Source organism: Lepus europaeus, chromosome 22, assembly GCF_033115175.1.
Source record: "Lepus europaeus isolate LE1 chromosome 22, mLepTim1.pri, whole genome shotgun sequence".
Lineage (NCBI taxonomy): Eukaryota > Metazoa > Chordata > Mammalia > Lagomorpha > Leporidae > Lepus > Lepus europaeus.
Window position 1 is genome coordinate 36,987,126 of NC_084848.1, and position 18,996 is coordinate 37,006,121.

Genomic DNA, 18,996 nt, shown 5'->3' on the forward strand with positions numbered 1-18,996 from the left:
GGAGCTGAGCCAATTCAAAGCCAGGAGCCAGGAGCTTCCTCCAGGTTTCCCACGTGGGTGCATTTCCCAGATGCATTAGCAGGGAGCTGGATCGGAAGTGGAGCAGCCGGGACTCAACCAGTGCCCATATGGGATGCTAGCACTTAGGTGGCAACTTAACCGCTATGCCATAGGCCAGCCACTAAAAAATATTTTAAAAATAAAAATATTAAATATATCCAATTTTGGATATGGGACTGCAGGCCGGGGTTCTAACCTATTGTGCCACAGTGCTGGCCCTCACATTGGTTTATAAACTTTTGTTGTTTTCTGTGTGCAGTGTGTACATGTGTATGTGTATGCATATTCTCTTGGTGTACACACACATGCATTTTGTTACTTTTTGCTTTTGCTGAACACTTAAGACACAGTTGACCTTTACACATAGCTATCTAATGTAAATCCCATAAGAATATGATTTAGCCATATTCAATAATATAGCCATAGTTCAATAATCAAATTTAGGAAATTGAACGTTTATACAGTACCGTTACTTAATGTGCATAGTCAGATTTTATTAGTTGTTTCAAAATCCTCTCCTGGCTATTTTGAAATACGCAATTAGTGGTTGTCAACCATAGTTATCCTGATGTGCTGTAGAACATTAGAAGTTGCTCCTCTGATCCTGCTGCACCCCATTACCCAGTAGCCGCCTCTTGCCCTCTTTCACCTCCACTCCACACCCTTCCCAGGCTCTCAGAATCACTGTTCTACTTTCTACCTCCGCAAGTGAGAATTTGTGGTATTTGTTTTTTTGTGCCTGGCTTCTAATGTTTTGTCCTGGTTCCATCCATGTTGTACAAAAGCAAAATAATACTCTTTTTTTTTTATGACTGGATATTCTATTTTATGTAAATACCGCACTTCCTTTATCCATTTTTTTTTTTTTATTTGACAGGTAGAGTTATAGACAGAGAGAGAGACAGAGAGAAAGGTCATCCTTACATGGGTTCACTCCCCTAATGGCTGCGAAGCCAGGAGCCAGGTGCCTCTTCCTGGTCTCCCATGCGGGTGCAGGGGCCCAAGCACCTGGGCCATCCTTCACTGCCCTCCCAGGCCACAGCAGAGTTGGACTGGAAGAGGAGTAACTGGGACTAGAACCTGTAGCCCATATGCGATGCGGGCGCTGCAGGTGGAGGATTAACCAAGTGAGCCACGGCGCCAGCTCCTTATCCATTCATTTCTTGCTGGACGCCTCAGTTCATTCCACATCTCAGCTGTTGTGAATGATACTGCAGTAAATGTTTGAGTGGGGATGTTTCTTTGGCTTGCTGGTTTCATCTCCTTTGGGTAAAGAGCCAATGGTGGCATTGCTGGATCCTGTGCTAGTTCTGTTTTTAGTTTTTTGAGTCGCCTCCATACTGTTTTCTGTGATAACTGTACTTACAGTCCTATCAGTGGTGTATGAGAATTCTTCCTTTGCTTCCTTGCCAACACTTGTTAGTGTTTACCCTTTGGTAATAGCCATTCTACCTGGGGTGAGGTGATACCTCTTTATGATTTTGATTTGCATTTCCTGATGGTTAGTGATATTGAACATTTCTTCATAAATTGGGTGGCTATTTGTATATCTTCTTTTGAAAAATGTTCAGTTCATGAGCAACTCTGGAGTTTCAGGTTTTACGAAATTTTTATTTTAGAGGCAGAAAGATGGGCAGTGTGTGCGAGAGTGGGCTACTGTCTGCTGGTTCACTTCCCCAATGTGTGGGAGCTGGGCACTCGGTCCACATCTGCCAAGCAGGCGGCAGGGACTCAACTTCTTGAGCTATCATCTGGTGCCTCCCAGGGGCGCATTAGCAAGAAGCTAGCTTTGAGAGCAGACCGACTGGAGGCTGGTCTGGGATCCGAGTATCTTAACCACGGTGGCACAAGCCCACCTGTGCTCCAGAATTACTGGTCTTCACTCCAGCACTTAAAAAAAAAGTTAGTGATTTGTCTCTAAGATTTGACAGTGTCCTCCATATTTTCAGATTTATCGTGTGTTATCTTTAAAAAATAAATTTCTGTGATGTGAAGATAGCCTGATTGTTTCCTAAATGTTTTTTTGTTTGGAGAAGGGGGTGGGAGGCATGGGAGAGAGTGAGAGAAAAATTCCATCCACTAGTTCACTCGCGAATGCACACAGTGGTCTGGGTCTGGCTAGTGTCTGGCTGGGAGCCAGAAACTCAACCTGGGTCTCTCACAAGGGTCTGCATTAGCAGGAAGCTGGAGTCAGGAGCATTGTCAGATACCCTGATGTACACGGGCATCTTAGACTACTTGGTCAAATGCCTGCCCCATAATTGTTTTTCCTGATTAGACTAGCTAGTGGTTTACCTAGTTTTCTTTCATATAACTTATGTTTTGTAGTAATATTTACAATATATTATATCCTTCTAGCTTTCCTTTTGTGAGTGGGTGGTGGTTAAATTCAATGTGAATATACTTTTTTTCTTAGTTTTTGTTGAGTAGCATACTCATTTTTTTATTAAAAGCATGATTTTTTCTAAATTAGGTTTGGTTACATCTCAGAATTTGAAGTCTTTTTTTCTATTTTTGTTTCTAAATATTCTGTAATTATAGAAATATACAAACTTACTGCAGAATGGCCTCAGAGTATGATTTCTAAAAATTTCCAATGTTTAAGGTTCTCTTTTACTAATATCTGCTGTTAATTTACTCATATCGGATAATGTGATCTGGATCATTTTATTTTCTTTGCTTTTTTCCAGGGAATGGGATGAGGACTGTATTAGGAATCTATAAAACTTGTGTTTTTTCAGTATATAATCCCATAAATACTTTTTTAATGTTTCAGGTGTGTTCGAACAGAAAGCATAATCTTGATTTCAGCAAGTTAAATTATTGGATCAATCTACTATGAATTATTTGACACAAAAATTTATATAATTTCATTTACAATTTAAGACTACCCCTTTCACTAATTAAAAGATAGCTCTTATCCTGTTTTATTTCATCCCTTGTTCTTTGTCTGATTTTATGGTACAGTTGTTGATGGCTGTTTGAGGACATTTGCCTAGTGTGTTTTTGCTTACCTCAAAATGCTTTTATACTATGACATCTGCATATTTAAGTTTCTTGATAAATTTCTTGATTGCCTGAATCATCTATAAGTAGGTTTTTTTGGAATTGGAACATGGATGATGGGTAGCCCTGCTTTAGGGCTGGCATATTTCTTTTCGCTACCTTCACATGTAAATAACTTTGCTGAGGCCGGCGCCATGGCTCAACAGGCTAATCCTCCGCCTTGCGGCGCTGGCACACCAGGTTCTAGTCCCGGTCGGGGTGCTGGATTCTGTCCCGGTTGCCCCTCTTCCAGGCCAGCTCTCTGCTATGGCCCGGGAAGGCAGTGGAGGATGGCCCAAGTTCTTGGGCCCTGCACCCCATGGGAGACCAGAAGAAGCACCTGGCTCCTGGCTTCGGATCAGTGTGATGTGCCGGCCACAGCGGCCATTGGAGGGTGAACCAACGGCAAAAAGGAAGACCTTTCTCTCTGTTTCTCTCTCTCACTATCCACTCTGCCTGTCCAAAAAAAAAAAAAAAAAACAACTTTGCTGAGCATGGAATTCTTGGAATATACCTCTTTATCCACAGCATTTATAGGCATTACTTTATTATTGCCTGTCATCTAATGTTGCAGAGAAGCCCAAAGCCAACCCGATTTGTGTGTTTTTTTTTTTATTTTCTGGGCATCTTTAGGTTTTTTTTTTTTTTTTTTTTTAATTAATTATTTTCACCAGATTAGGTCAGTTTCTACTAAATTTATCTACTACTTGATGAACTCTTCAAGTTCAGATTTTCCTTTAGCTTAGGATAAATTTCTTCTTTCTTTGGATTTTAGTTTCTCTTCTATTATTTAATTTTCTTTCTGCAATGTCCTAATTAAGCTGCTCAGTCTGCCTTGCTTGTTTCTGTTCTCTAGTCTTCTCAATTTGTTGTTCTTTCAGTTTTTACTCCTTGCTTATTGTTAGCTGTAGGTCCTTCCCTCCTCACCGTTATTTCTCATAACACTAAATACTGCAATTTTTATGTCTTCAATTTCTTTTCTTATTCATGCTAATACTTTTTAGTTTACCATCTTAACCAATTTTTAAAATTTTACATTTTTATCTAAAAGAGAGAAAATCATATGTTGCTTCACTCCTAAAATGCTTGCACAACTAGGGCTGGGCCTCCGTCTGGATTTCTCCTGTGAGTGGCAGGGTTCTGACTACCTGACCTATCACTGCTGCCTCCCTGGGTGCACATTAGCCGGAAGCTGGGTTGGAAGTAGAGGAGCCTGGACTGAAACCAGGCACTGGGGTGTAAAACGCAGGCGTCTCAAGTGGTGATTTAGCTGCCGCACCAAACGCCTAACCTTTAATACTTTTTATATTCTGGTTTGTTATTTTTCATCTTTTGATTCTTAAACCAAGTTTTCTTTAATTTCTTTATATATAAGCTATTACATATTTTTCTTCTGTTTTCTGGGTAACTTCTTCAAGCTGTGACATGTCCTGGAGTCCTTTTTTTCCCCAAGAAACTTATTTGAAAGGCAGAATTAGGCAGTGAAAGAGAAAAAGGTCTTCCACTGGCTGGTTCATTCTCTGAATGGTCACCAGTGGCTGGGCTGGGCCAGGTTACAGTCAAGAGCCTGGAACTTAATCTGGGCCTCCCTCCAAAGTGCTTGGGCCATCTTCTGCTGTCCTACCAGGCCCATTAGGAGGGAGCCGGATCAGAAGTGGAGCAGCTGGGACTTGAACTAGTCATCACCGGTGGCTTGAACTAGTCATCACCAGAACTAGTCATCACCGGTGGCTGCCTAACCCACTGCGCCATAATGCTGGCCCCTCTTGAGTACTTTTAAAAACTATTGCTTTTTACTTCAGAACTTTGATGTGAGTTCCATAAATTTTGTTTCTGTTTTCTGTGTAAAGGATGGCAGTTTTTTCTGTTGTTTGGCCAAAAATAGTGACTAAATATTTCTTGGCTGTCCTCTCAAGATGCCAGATACCATTCCCATCTTCTGCTTGGAGTTTAAAATGACAGGCTGAACTATGTAGAATTACCAGGTTGGCTACAGTATTCCATGTTTTGAAGACTGATGTATTTATTTGAAAGGCAGAATGATGGAGAGGCACTCCATCCAGCTCTCCCACGTGTAGTAGGGGCCCAATTCTTGGGCCGTCTTCTGCTGCCTTCCCAAGCCCAGTAGCTGGGAGCTGGATTAGAAGCAAAGCAGCTGGGGTGGGAACTGGTGCTCTGAGGCTGGTGTTGGGAGCAGGAGCTTAACTCACTGCTCCGCAACATTGGCCCCAATATTCATTTTTGAGAGATGATAGAGCTGGTCCTGTTAGCTTTTTTTAGGTAGGTAAGAAACTTTATTGATTTTTCTCTTGCTGCTTGTTGAACTTGCAGGATTTTTACCAGTTGGGATTTTGTTTTCCAACAGGGTCCCTGCTATTTGTTCCTGTGGCTGCTGTCACAAACTGCCACACATGTCGTGGTGGGGCACAGTACAGATTACCGCCTTCTCCTGTAGTATGAGAGACCACAAGGCCAAGATTAGTTTCACTGGGCCAACGTGAAGGTGCCAGCAAGGGTGTGCTCAGTCCAGAGGCGTGAAGGGCGAGCCTGTGCTTGGCTTTCTCCACCTCCTGGTCGCACCTTGCAGCCACTCCTGTCCCCACGTGGCACTGCTGCCTCTCTCCCTTGAGAACACATGATCGAATTTATAGGCCTCTGGCTAATCCAGGATTATCCTCTCATCTAAAGATTCTTAATCATTTCTGTAAAGAACTTTTTTTCCAAATAAGGTAACATTTACAAGATTAGGATCTGATAACTTTGGGGACCATTATTGAGTATTTTGTTTTGCTGCTGTTGGGTGAGGAGGCAGCCCCTTTAGTAAGAAATCCAGTTACGGTGAATCCTCACCACTGTATGTTGTTAGAGTCTTGACACAGAAGCAGACGCCGTAGTGGGAAGGTAGCTGAAGTTGGCTGGGTGTGGTTAGTGCGGAGTGGTGCTGAGAGCACATGTTGTCTGGTGGGGGAGGGACTTACAGCACATGTGAAGATCAGATTCAGGCTATCAGCTTGCAGGCCAAAATTGCAGCTGTAGTTTTCTTTTTTCATTTCTTACAAATTGATGTTTCTATAGTAAAACTGTCTCTTTTTTTAAATCAGCCTTCATCATGGAATTGAAAATAAGAGTTTTTAAGAAGAAATTAATTCATCAGGATAATTTTGGACTAAATACTAATTTACTAATGATTTTTTTTTGGGTATTCCTAGAATTTTAGTCTTTTCAATTCTTACACATTTCTTAGAACAAGCTTAATTTGCAACTACTGAGGTCGCTCATTTTTGAGTGAGGAAAGTTAGATATTAAGCTAAAGGCACATATTGCATAGGCCTGTAACTTCACTCTTATGGAAAGGTGATTTCCTGTTTTTTCCTTTGCATTTTATATGTGCTGTGCTGTTAATATATTGAATCCTGAAGACATAAAAGGAGTATTTCCCTAGTAGTAGTTGAATAGTGGGACAGTTTTTTAAGTTCTCTTTGTGTTTTGGATTTTGTTTTTCTGGATGTGCTATTTTTAAATTCAGATTACTTGTCACTTCTTCTGTAATGTGAAGTTAAACTAAAGAAAAGCCATACAGAGATGAACTTGGCTTTAGAACACAGTGAGTAGATGTTTGCTTGGCTGGAATTTTTTTTTTTTTTTTTTTTTTTGGACAGGCAGAGTGGACAGAGAGAGAGAGAGAGACAGAGACAAAGGTCTTCCTTTGCCATTGGTTCACCCTCCAACGGCCACTGCGGCTGGCACGCTACAGCAGGCGCACCGCGCTGATCCGAAGGCAGGAGCCAGGTGCTTCTCCTGATCTCCCATGCGGGTGCAGGGCCCAAGGACCTGGGCCATCCTCCACTGCACTCCTGGGCCACAGCAGAGAGCTGGCCTGGAAGAGGAGCAACCGGGACAGACTCTGGCGCCCCGACCGGGACTAGAACCCGGTGTGCCGGCGCCACAGGCGGAGGACTAGCCTATTGAACCATGGTGCTGGCAGGATTTGTTTTTAAATGAAGAGGGTATGGGTATGCACTTTGTGTCCCTGGTGTGTCCTGAAATGTCTCCTGCCTCCTTCCCCACGCAGCACACGCACATTAGTAGTAGTTTGCGTTGTGTGATTCCAAGTCCATGAACTTTTAGAACTCTTTATTCTCTGTGGCCTTTTGGGTTCAGTTTTACAGCTGTTCTGATTAATACCAATTCCATAACTTTGTTTTGACGATTACTCATGTTTTTGTCCAGGATTTTATTTACATTATGGTATTTGTTCATTCCGTTTCTGTAGTCATGGGTGACTAAGAGTGGGTCTTTTAAAACATTTATATATTTCTTAGTTATTTGAAGGGTATAACAACAGAGAAAGCAAGTGAGAGCGCTCCCACGTGTAGCTGCACTCCCCAAATGCCCACAGCGGCCAAGGCTGGGCCAGGCTGGTGTCAGGGCCCAGAACTCAGTGCAGGCCTCCCAGCTGGGCGGCAGAGGTCCAGGTACTTGTACATCCCTGCTGCATTAGCAGAAAGTCGGACCAGAAGTGGAGTAGCCAAGCCCCAAGCCAGCACTCTGACACGGGAAGCGGGCATCCCAGGCAGCAGTTCAGCCCGCTGGGCCGCACGCCTGCCAACAAGAGTGGATTTTCAGCGGTTGGTCCAGTGAGCTTCGTAAGTGTCAGAAGGAACTGAGGAAACTTTGAGGACTGAGGAAAACTTTGTTCTCTTACTTCTTGTTTTCTCCCTCAGAAAGTCTTACTCTTCTATGAGTGTGTGCATTTACTCTCTGGGTGCACTTGTTGTTACCAAATTTGTATTTGCATCTGATTTTTCTTTGAGTTCATGTATTCAGGAAATAATGATTGTTGGTCAACTGTATGCTCTGTGCTAGGGGAACCGACCTAGGGAATTCAAGAAGGGGCTTCTGAAAAGCTGGTGTTTTAATTAAAATCTGGAGAATGAGGAGGAATTAACCAGATGAAGGGATGAGGGAAAAGCATTCAGGTAGCGGCAGAAGCATTTGTGAATTTGGAGGAAGGAAGCGTGAAAAGTATCAGGTAGTGTAGGAAAGGCTTTGTGGTTGGAGTAGGGAACGTGGTGGAGGGACAGAAGAAGTGAAAGGAAGCTGGAGAATGTGGGTAGGGGTGGGCCATTCGGAGCTTTCCCGTGAGCCATATGAAGCAATTTTTGTATCCCTCTGTCCCCACTCTGAACAATGGAAGGCCACCGAAAGCCTTTTAGTATGGGAGTGATAGGATGAAATTTGTTATTGTGAAAGGTTTACTTGGGCTACAATTTGGAATGTCAGTTGGAGGAGTGTCAGTGTGCATGTGAAGAGGCAAAAGAGAAAGCTGGGCTTCCACAGTGGGGATGGTGCAGCTTGGAGATTAGGGTGTGGGAGAAAGAAAGTAAGTGAAGATTTGTGAATATTTAGGAAATATAATCCATGAGACTTGATGGACCGACAGGAGATGATAGAAGGAGGTGTTAGCCATGTCCTTGGCCTTGGCGATGGTAAAGGAAGTCTTAAGGAGCCTTCCTGCACCCTCATGGAAAGAGGACCCAGGTCTGTACCTCGGGAGGGCCAATATTTGGCAGCTTGTGAGATGAGGATGAGCTTATCAAGGACACAGGGGTGGGAAGGTTAGGGATAGAAGGAAAACCAGGAGTGTGCAACATCTTGAAAAGCCACCAGGAAGAGTATTTCAGGAGGGAATGTTGTGGTGAATACTGCTGTGAGTAGTCAGTTGAATCAAGGCTAAAAATGTCTCTTGGATTAAGTGACTTGGAGGAACTCTATTTTGGTGAACAGCCAGCTAACACGTTTTCCAAGTTTAAAGGGAAAAGACAGGCAGGTGGGGTAGCTAAAGGGAAAACAGTTCCATGAAGACTTTTTTAAATGGGTGAGATGCATGAGTGTCTTTATTTATTTTTTTCATTTTTATTTTTTTGACAGGCAGAGTTAGAGAGAGAGAGAGAGAGAGAGAGAGAGAGAGAGAGAAAGGTCTTCCTTCTGTTGGTTCACCCCCCCAAATGGCCACTATGGTTGTTTCTGTTTACTATATCTTTGCCCTGGAAGATAGCAGAAATGGCTGAGTTGGGTTACAAAGCATAGTTTTTCAATTACTATGTCATAGCTTGGCAAGGTAAAAGTGGTTTGTGTAGCCTAAATTATCCCGTACAGACATGTCACAAGGAGCATATGTTTCTTCACGGAATTCCAGCTTGGCAATATATTGCTTAATCTATGCTTCAGTAATGTACATTCCAGAGGTCAACCGAGTGTCCTCATCGTTGAGGACAGAGTCCACTGTGTAGGCACTCGTGAGCAATGTAGAATATAGGCATTTGGTAGTAGTAGTGAGTATACATTCCACATCCATCTACAAATAACTTGGATGTTGCCCTGTTGTATACCACTGCCTGTGCTGTTAGCTGGTGTTTATTTTTTTCCTCCTCTTTCTCCAAGGAGCTGCTGCTTTTAATGCAGGTCTCCAGATTTTCCTCCCAAATGTTTATAATAAGCCTATTTTAGTGCTCATCAAACGAAGTTACCAACATCCACAGTCATTGGGATGCCTGTGTAGCAGTGATCTTCTGTTGAGTATATCTTTTGAGCCTGACCACCCTCTCAAGTATCTGATCAAGGTAGTGCTTCTCAGAAAAAGTAGGGTTAATCTTAAGAAAAATTTTTTTTTTTTTTTTTGGACAGGCAGAGTGGACAGTGAGAGAGAGAGAGAGACAGAGAGAAAGATCTTCCTTTTGCTGTTGGTTCACCCTTCAATGGCCGCCGCAGTCTATGCATTGCGCTGATCCGAAGGCAGGAGCCAGGTGCTTCTCCTAGTCTCCCATGGGGTGCAGGGCCCAAGCACTTGGGCCATTCTCCACTGCACTCCCGGGCCACAGCAGAGAGCTGGCCTGGAAGAGGGGCAGCCGGGACAGAACCGGCGTCCCGACCGGGACTAGAACCTGGTGTTCTATGTCTATGTTCTGCAAGGTGGAGAATTAGCCTATTGAGCTGCGGCGCCAGCCAATCTTAAGAATTTTGACATCAGATACTAAAGGAATATCATTTTTTCTACAAGGGATTCTGTATTAGACTATATATCTGTAGATAATCAGAAAATACCTTGTAGAGTTTTATATTTCAGTTTTTTAAGGACTCTGTTCATATTCTTTTTTGACTAACTCTTGTTACTTCAAGGCTAATGCTTAGGGGATCTTTCTTTTTTTTTAAGATTTTATTTATTTATTTGAAAGAGTTACACAGAGAGAGGACAGGCAAAGAGAGAGAGAGAGAGGTCTTCATCTGATGGTTCACTCCTCAGATGGCCTCAACGGCCGGAGCTGTGCCAATCCAAAGCCAGGAGCCAGGAACTTCCTCCGGGTCTCCTATGTGGGTGCAGGGGCCCAAGGACTTGGGCCATCTTCCATTGCTTTCCCAGGCCATAGCAGAGAGCTGAATTGGGAGTAGAGCAGCAGGGTCATGAACCAGCACTCGTATAAGATGATGGCACTTCAGGCCAGGGTGTTATCCCTCTGCACTACAGCGCCAGCCCCAGGGGATCTTGACAATAATGCAGACAGGGATTTTAAAAATTGTTCTTTGGTACAATGATGAATGTATTAAGCCAAATGACCAGGTTCAATATTCCACTGTTTCCTTTATAAAAAACAGTGGCTGGGGCAGGTATTGTGGCAGACCTGGTTAAGCTACTACCTGCAACGGCAGCATTCCCTATCGGTGCCTGTTTGAGTCTCGGCTGCTCTACTTCCCATCCAGATCCTTGTTAATGCTCTGGGAAAGCAGTGGAAGATGGCCCAAGTGTTTGGGTCCCTACATCCATGTGGGAGACCAGGATGAAGCTCCTAGCTCCTGGCTTTGGCCTGGTCCAGTCTGCCTGTTGCGGCCATTTGGGGAGCGAATCAACAGATGGGAGATCTCTCTCTCTCTGTTCTGTGACGTTCAAAATAAATAAATAAATCATGGAAAGATCATGGAAAGCATATTATATAAAAGACAGTGGCTGAATTTTAATGAATAACTCACTGGCCCAACCTTAATTTTTCAATTTAGGGATTAGTTTAGTTTTGAAAGACAAAATGTTTGCTAAATTCTGTGATTATATCACAGAATAGTTCAGTCTCATGATTGTCATGGTACTACTATTCTGTTTTGAAAAGTTCAGATCAACTGATAAAAATAGCCACCGCTGTGGTCAGACCCAGTGTGTATTCAAGAGTAAAGACCTCAGGCAAGAATTCATAATTTCTCTTAGAAACTGACTTCAACTTTCATGGGCTAATTAATTGAATTCCTTTGATCTTTACCATTTCTAGATGCATGCCAATTTAATAATCGAAATAAAATACTGCTTAGATGTCCGCTGATACAAGGTGACTATGTAAACATAGTATTTATAGTAAAATCATTTTCTGGTATTACATTTACATAGCCAACTGAAGCATATTCTTGGCTGCTTCCCAGGACTCCACAGATCACTCAGAACCCAAGGAGGTAAGATTTTTGAATCACCAATGATCATGTGTAAAAGTCCAATCACAAAATTAGTAATTTTTCTTGACCATATTTTTGCAGTTGCTGTGGAATGGGTCCTAAAATTTTATCAAGTTATTGACTCCATTTGTTAAATTTATTTTTTTTACATTCTTGTGTATATTTTTCTAAAGTCTTATTTATTATACTTTCGAATGCACATCTGGGAAATAAGTAATGGCTTGACCTATAAAATAGAGGAAGGTCCCTATTAGAAGAGGTTGGAATCTAGATGTTGCTATGTATGTAGCAACAGTGGTCATAATTAGTTTCCATTTGCTGAGTGCCTCATTTTTTTTTTTAAGATTTATTTATTTGATTGAGCCGGCGCCGCGGCTCACTAGGCTAGTCCTCCACCTTGCGGCGCCGGCACACCGGGTTCTAGTCCCGGTCGGGGCACCGATCCTGTCCCGGTTGCCCCTCTTCCAGGCCAGCTCTCTGCTGTGGTCAGGGAGTGCAGTGGAGGATGGCCCAAGTCCTTGGGCCCTGCACCCCATGGGAGACCAGGAGAAGCACCTGGCTCCTGGCTTTGGATCAGCACGGTGCGCCGGCCGCAGCGTGCCTACCGAGGCGGCCATTGGAGGGTGAACCAATGGCAAAAGGAAGACCTTTCTCTCTGTCTCTCTCTCTCACTGTCCACTCTGCCTGTCAAAAAAATAAATAAATAAATAAATAAATAAAGATTTATTTATTTGAGAAGCAGAGTTACAGACAGGGAGAGGGAGAGACAGAGAGAGATTTTCCATTCCTGGTTTACCCCCCAAATGGCCACAGTGGCCAGAGCTGGGCTGATCTGAAGTCAGGAGCCAGGAGCTTCAATCCAGGTCTCCCACATAGGTGTGGGGGCCCAAGCACTTGGGCCATCTTCAACTGCTTTCTCAGACCATTAGCAGAGAGCTGGATTGGAATAGGAGCAGGCAGGACAGGACCTGGCACCCATATGGAATACCAGTGCCACAGGCCAAGGTTTTACCTACTATGCCATAGCGCTGGCCCCGCGTGCCTCATTTTTGCATCATTTAACCCTTTCTGCAGTAGTCAGTGGTGAGTATTAATCTGTCCACTATACAGATGAGGAAGCTAAGGGAGGCTGGATTAGTGGGGACTAAGTGTCCTAAGCCTAATGCCTGCGCTCCCCTTTCCCCAGTCTAGCTCAGGGAATAGTGGCACTGAAATGAGGCAACTGCTGTTGACTTTGAGTAGGCAGCCTAACTTCACGGCTCCGGTTCTCCAGTTGTGGAAGAGGGGTAAGAGTAGCACCTGTCTTTTGGTGTGAAGATGAAAGAAGGTAACACATACAACTGTAGGACAGTGGCTAGTAGTAATTCTGTAAATGTTAGATGTTATTAGCCTTAATCACCTGTTCTGTAGTTGTGTGAGGATGTGGGCAGAAAGGCATTCGTTTAGTGGGAAATCTTAGTTAAACTGAAGAAAATCCTACGTGCTTTTTATTTTATTTTTTAAGATTTTATTTATTTATTTGAAAGGTAGAGTTACACAGAGAGAGGAGAGGCAGAGAGATAGAGTTCTTCCATCCGCTGGTTCACCCCCCAGATGGCCGCAACAGCCAGAGCTGTGCTGATCCGAAGCCAGGATCCAGGAGCTTCCTCCGGGTCTCATATGTGGGTGCAGGAGCCCAAGGACTTGGACCATCTTCCACTGCTTTCCCAGGCCATAGCAGAGAGCTGGATCAGAAGAGGAGCAGCCGGGTCTCAAACCAGCACCAACATGGGATGCCGGCGCTTCAGGACAGGGCTGCGCCACAGCACTGGCCCCAATCCTATTTGCTTTTTAAACATTCCTTGGTTTTGTTTTCTTTGGCTCCTGTTTTGATTTTCTTTGATTTCTTAATTAAAGTAACCTAGGAAGGAATATAGTTTCCCTTAGATGAACCATGTTGGAGAGCCAGTCTGAATGTGAGCTGCTCCAGCCTCCATGCTCCAGCCTGGCTTAGTCTTGGCTGTTGTGGCCATTTTGGGAATGAACCAGCAGATGAAAGATCTCTGTCTCTTTCTTTCCCTTGTTCTATTATCCTGCCTTTCAAATTAAAGGAAAAAAACAAGCAAAAAAAAAAAAAAAAGAGAGAGAGAGAGAGATGAACCAATGAAAAACTAAAAGATAAAGCAGAAATGTTGTTCCTAAAGTCCCTGTTACTGCTTCAAAGCTCAGGAAATATGAATTACATTTACAGTGGGCCATTTCAGGCCCTTTCCTGAAGCCATTCTTTTTTCTCCCCAGACAGAAACTAGAAATTCAACGAAGTTTTTTGAGCTCCTGCTCTGTTAGGCTCCGTCCAGAGGGAGCCAGTGAACGAAGCTGAGTCCCTGTTCTCTTGGAGCTGCTGTCCTGAATGGAGTGTGTGTCCTGCGTGTTGTTTTACGCTGTAGCAAGGATGTACATAGAAGTGCTTTGCTGCATCTCCCCCCATATTGCCCTTTCTTTTTAAGAATACTTCTTATAATAAAACCTGCTTTGCTACCTGGTATTCTATTATTTACCCATTCTGCCTTTTAATGAGCAGTTAGATTGTTTCCAATGTTTGATATTAACAGTTCTTCAAAAAGATTGCCCCATCACCTGGGCATATGTGAGAGTTTCTTTAAGGCAGTGAGTTTCAAGCTGCTTTTTTTTTTTTTTTTTTTTTGACAGAGTTAGAGAGAGAGAGAGAGAAAGGTTTTCCTTCTGTTGGTTCACTCCCCAAATGGCCGCTACGGCCGGAGCTACGCCGATCCGAAGCCAGGAGCAAGGTGCTTCTTCCTGGTCTCCCATGCAGGTACAAGGGCCCAAGCACTTGGGACATCCTCCACTGCCTTCCCGTTCCACAGCAGAGAGCTGGACTGGAAAAGGAGCAACCGGGACTAGAACCCTGTGCCCATATTGGGATGCCAGCGCCACAGGCAGAGGATTAGCCAAGTGAGCCAGGGTGCCAGCCCCGAGTTTCAAGCTTTTGATTGTGACTATAGTGAGAAGTATATACCTCAGCTCAGAAAACATAATCACACGTCTGGAGTGGAAGGAACAGTGTTTTACCATTGCCACCTGATACACACTGGATTTCATTTTTTTTTTTTTTTAAGATTTATTTATTTGTTTGAAAGGCAGAAAGAGAGAGGTCTTCCATCTGTTGGTTCACTTCTCTGATGGCTGGAACGGCCGGAGCTGCGCAAAGCCAGGAGCCAGAAGCTCTTCTGGGTTTCCCATTTGGGTGCTGGCACCCAAGACTTGGGCCATCTTCTGCTTTCCCAGGCCATAGCAGAGAGCTGGATCGGAATTGGAGCATCTGGGACTTGAACGGGTGCCCATATGGGACTTCTGCGTTACAGGCAGCTGCTTGTCCCACTGTGCCTCAATGGCAACCCCTAAAGTGTGCTTTAAATTGTATCACACAGAAATTTAAAGTTTAAGGGTCACCACTGTTTGCAGGGAGGAAAGGTTAGAATAAATGAATTTTCCTTCTGACAGAAAAAATAGTGAAACAAATATAATCATGTCTATCATATATTGAGAGTTGTAGTATGCTAGACAATATACTCACTGCATTGAATGACTTACTTAACCTTCCTAGGAGCCTGTAAAGTGAGTGCCCTCTTAGATACAGAGAGAGATGCAGAAAAGTTAAGTAGTCATACAGGTGTTAATGGGCCCAGAATTTAAATCCAGGTTGGTCTAACTTTGTAGCGTATGTTCATACATACTTTATTTTGTTTGGGAATTCTTAAGAGGAGGAAGATTTGTCATTTCTGCTTTCTTCTGTTGGTTTGTCTATTAATGAGTTTACATCTCCCTCCTTGGAATAGTGGAGTCTTTCCTCTTGTAAAACTTCCCTGATATATATTGTCATGTACCTGCTTTTGACCCCATTATGAATCAGCTTGTTGTCTTTGATGGCTGTGTGTTCATCTCTCTTCCCCCATCTTCTACCTTGTACATTCCACCTGATCTTTTCCAGTGGTCTGTAATCTTGCTGTGAAATTTTTTAAATATACAGATGCCTAGTTTCCATTCCTATCCTGCAAGTTCTTGTTTGGAAACCTTTATTTTTTCAAAAGGTCTACAGATAATTCTATGTACAACCATGGGTTGAGCGCCGTTGCCTTAGTGGGTTAATGGTACTTGAGAGTCCTTTCTAGTTGAGTGACATTATTGTAATTCTTTAATCTCGGCTAAGGTTTTTCATCTGTAAGTTGGAGATAATATTACCACTCACCTTAAAGGGTTGTTGAGGTTAAATGAGGTAATGTTTGCAAAATACTAGAAGGATTTAGAATTCTTAAACATTGTCTACTTGTAAGGTATCATGGTTGGTTATCTTTCCTCCAATCAAAATATTCACCTTTATGTTAATGTGTATCCATTTGGTGTCAGAAAAGTAATGTGATAAATATTGCTGTAAAGGATGAATGATAGCTAATTTTCAGGGTCTGCCTTCTGCTAGTGGAATTGTAATGGGGCAGAGGAGTAAGCAGATTGTTTTATTACACCAGTCAGCTAGTCTTCTGTGTATCTGTTTGGGTCTGGATTGGGGATGTGAAGGAGAGGCAGAAAGTTCCTGGGAAACCAAATGTAGCTCTTGTTTCCTTCGTAGAGGGCCTTATTTTCCCTCTTTCTCTCCCAGTTTCCTCTGAGGTTAGCATCTATCTCCTAGTCTCCCAGCTGCATACTGGTAGACCTAGTTACTGTCCCTTGTGATGGTCACTTCCATTAAACCTCTGTCCATTGTTATTTCATTCAGATCACTTTTAGTTCTATTGCGACTCATTGGGTTACACAGACCCCGAGTGTCCATGAACCTAGGCTGTTACTCATCCAGAGGCCAACCTAAGACCTGACCAACTGTCTCCGTGCCTTGTGTTGTTCCATTCCAGACTCTGGAGGATTGGGAAGGGGGATTAACTGAGATTTCAGACTCGTCATCAGGGCAAGACCTTTTGATCTCCTTTACTATTTATACATAGTGGTCAAATAGAGTATAATAGTAATGTGTTTTAGCCTTTAGATTATTAGATTATCAGATTAATTTTGGTATATTTGTATAGGAAGCTTTGTGATTTGTATAATTGCTTTTAACTTGAAATTGACAGGCTGGTGTTTTGGCCCAATGCGTTTAGCTGCTGCCTGCAGTGCCAGATCCCACGTGGGCACCAGTTCATGTCCCAGCTGCTTCTCTTCTGATCCAGCTCCCTGCTGATGGCCTGGGGAAACAGCGGAAAATGGCCCAAGTGCTTGGGCCTGTGCCACCCTTAAAGCTATTGGCTTCAGCCTAGCCTCACCCTGGCCGTTGGCAGCCATTTTGGAAGTGAACCAATGGATGAAAGATCTTTCTCTCCCTTTCTGTCCATCTCTGTAACTCTGCCTTTCAAATAAATAAATAAATCTTAAAACAACAACAGAAAATTGAAATTGGGCCATTTGTAGTAATTTAACAACTTATCAAAGACTTTTTTTTAATCAAAGACTGAAAAACCTCATGGAAGAGGTAGAATTTGAGCCAGACTTTATACTGTTTTCTGTAAGCAGAGAGGAGGAGCATGGGATTCCAGTGAAGGAGGCTGACTTGAGTAAAGGTAGGAGTATGCCAATTGTGAGCATTGTGAGATCTTTTTTTACTTTCTCAGTGGATTCATGTAGTGGGAATAGAACTGGGTAATTTGGATAAACTTTGGAAATTCCTAAACGTGGAACTAAGATGTTTGAATTAATAGGATTCTTATATGTCCTGTGAATTTGTTTGTCTTTTCTTGATTGATACACATACGAGTTAGTTCTGAGATACCCTAAGAAAGGGTGCAGTATATCCTTAAACATTTGTCCAGGTTCTTGCAGGTTGATGGCCACTGGCAGGTCCCCTTTCTACCCCAAGCTTTAGGGAGAGTGCTTTATCAGCTCCCCCGCCTCCCCACGCTTTAGGTCTCACTACCTGCGGTCCATTCTGAGCTGTGCATGATCAGCCTTTCTCCCCCAGTTCTTCCCTGTTAGTGTCCAGTTTGTAAGTCAGCAGCACAAGTGTCTGCTTATAGTAAGAGTTGTGAGTTCTTGTCTAAGACTTCTGCTGTATCTTCAAAAAAGATAAGGCAGTGACTGACTTTCCTGTTTCTTTTCCTTTGCAGAACTAGAGGATCCAGACATAATGGGAGCATTTTTAGACAAGCCAAAGATGGAAAAGCATAATGCCCAGGGGCAGGGTAATGGGTTGCGATATGGGCTCAGCAGCATGCAAGGTTGGCGCGTTGAAATGGAGGATGCACACACGGCTGTGATCGGTTTGCCAAGTGGACTTGAAACGTGGTCATTCTTTGCTGTGTATGATGGGCATGCTGGTTCTCAGGTTGCCAAGTACTGCTGTGAGCATTTGTTAGATCACATCACCAATAACCAGGACTTTAAAGGGTCTGCAGGAGCACCTTCTGTGGAAAATGTCAAGAATGGGATCAGAACAGGTTTTCTGGAGATTGATGAACACATGCGAGTTATGTCCGAGAAGAAGCACGGTGCAGATAGGAGTGGGTCAACAGCGGTGGGGGTCTTAATTTCACCGCAGCACACTTACTTCATTAACTGTGGAGACTCAAGAGGTTTACTTTGTAGGAACAGGAAAGTTCACTTCTTCACACAAGATCACAAACCAAGTAATCCGCTGGAAAAAGAACGAATTCAGAATGCAGGTGGCTCTGTAATGATTCAGCGTGTGAATGGCTCTCTGGCTGTATCGAGGGCTCTTGGGGATTTTGATTACAAGTGTGTCCATGGAAAAGGTCCTACAGAGCAGCTTGTCTCGCCAGAGCCGGAAGTCCATGACATTGAAAGATCAGAAGAAGACGATCAGTTCATTATCCTTGCATGTGATGGTATCTGGGATGTCATGGGAAACGAAGAGCTCTGTGATTTTGTAAGATCCAGACTTGAAGTCACTGATGACCTTGAGAAAGTTTGCAATGAAGTAGTCGACACCTGTTTGTATAAGGTAGCTAGACCTTTTTTTTTTTTTTTAAGCATAAAACAATTTTATGTTGTATTAATTAGTATTTAATCATTCTGTAACCTGAGGTTCTCAAAAGTAAGTTTTAGCACAGTTGCAGGTTACTCTTCATCTATTTTGAAAATACAGGGACACTTTTTAGAAATAAATTACCCCATTACCATATATGCAAGTTGTCAACTGACTGGTCTTTTAGTAACCACGATTACTTGGAACCTTCTAATAATGGGGATGTTTATCAAAGGTAAAAAGATTATATTAGAGTGCTTGTTTTAAAAGAAGGAAGATGGGGATGGTTAGCTTTCATATAAGTGAAAAACATTTTAGAGATTTAATACTTTGCCATGTGATATCTCAGAACATATGTGGAAGTACTTTTCGAC

The 18,996-nt window shown here is 43.0% G+C and overlaps 1 protein-coding gene across 4 annotated transcripts in view; it reads left to right on the forward strand.

Moving 5' to 3' along the window:
- PPM1A (protein phosphatase, Mg2+/Mn2+ dependent 1A) overlaps nucleotides 1-18,996 on the forward strand; it is a 52,065-nt gene that overhangs the window by 17,880 nt on the left and 15,189 nt on the right. For 2 of the 4 annotated variants that reach the window (XR_009864832.1, XM_062181782.1), the window contains exons 2-4: nucleotides 11,537-11,598; nucleotides 17,092-17,201; nucleotides 17,745-18,598. Coding sequence is in view for 1 of the 4 variants with exons in the window: in XM_062181782.1 (XP_062037766.1) it covers nucleotides 17,105-17,201; nucleotides 17,745-18,598 (951 nt within the window). In the remaining 3 variants the exon portion in view is untranslated. The remainder of the gene's footprint in view (nucleotides 1-11,536; nucleotides 11,599-17,091; nucleotides 17,202-17,744; nucleotides 18,599-18,996) is intronic. The other 2 variants (XR_009864834.1, XR_009864833.1) reach the window with 2 other exon arrangements.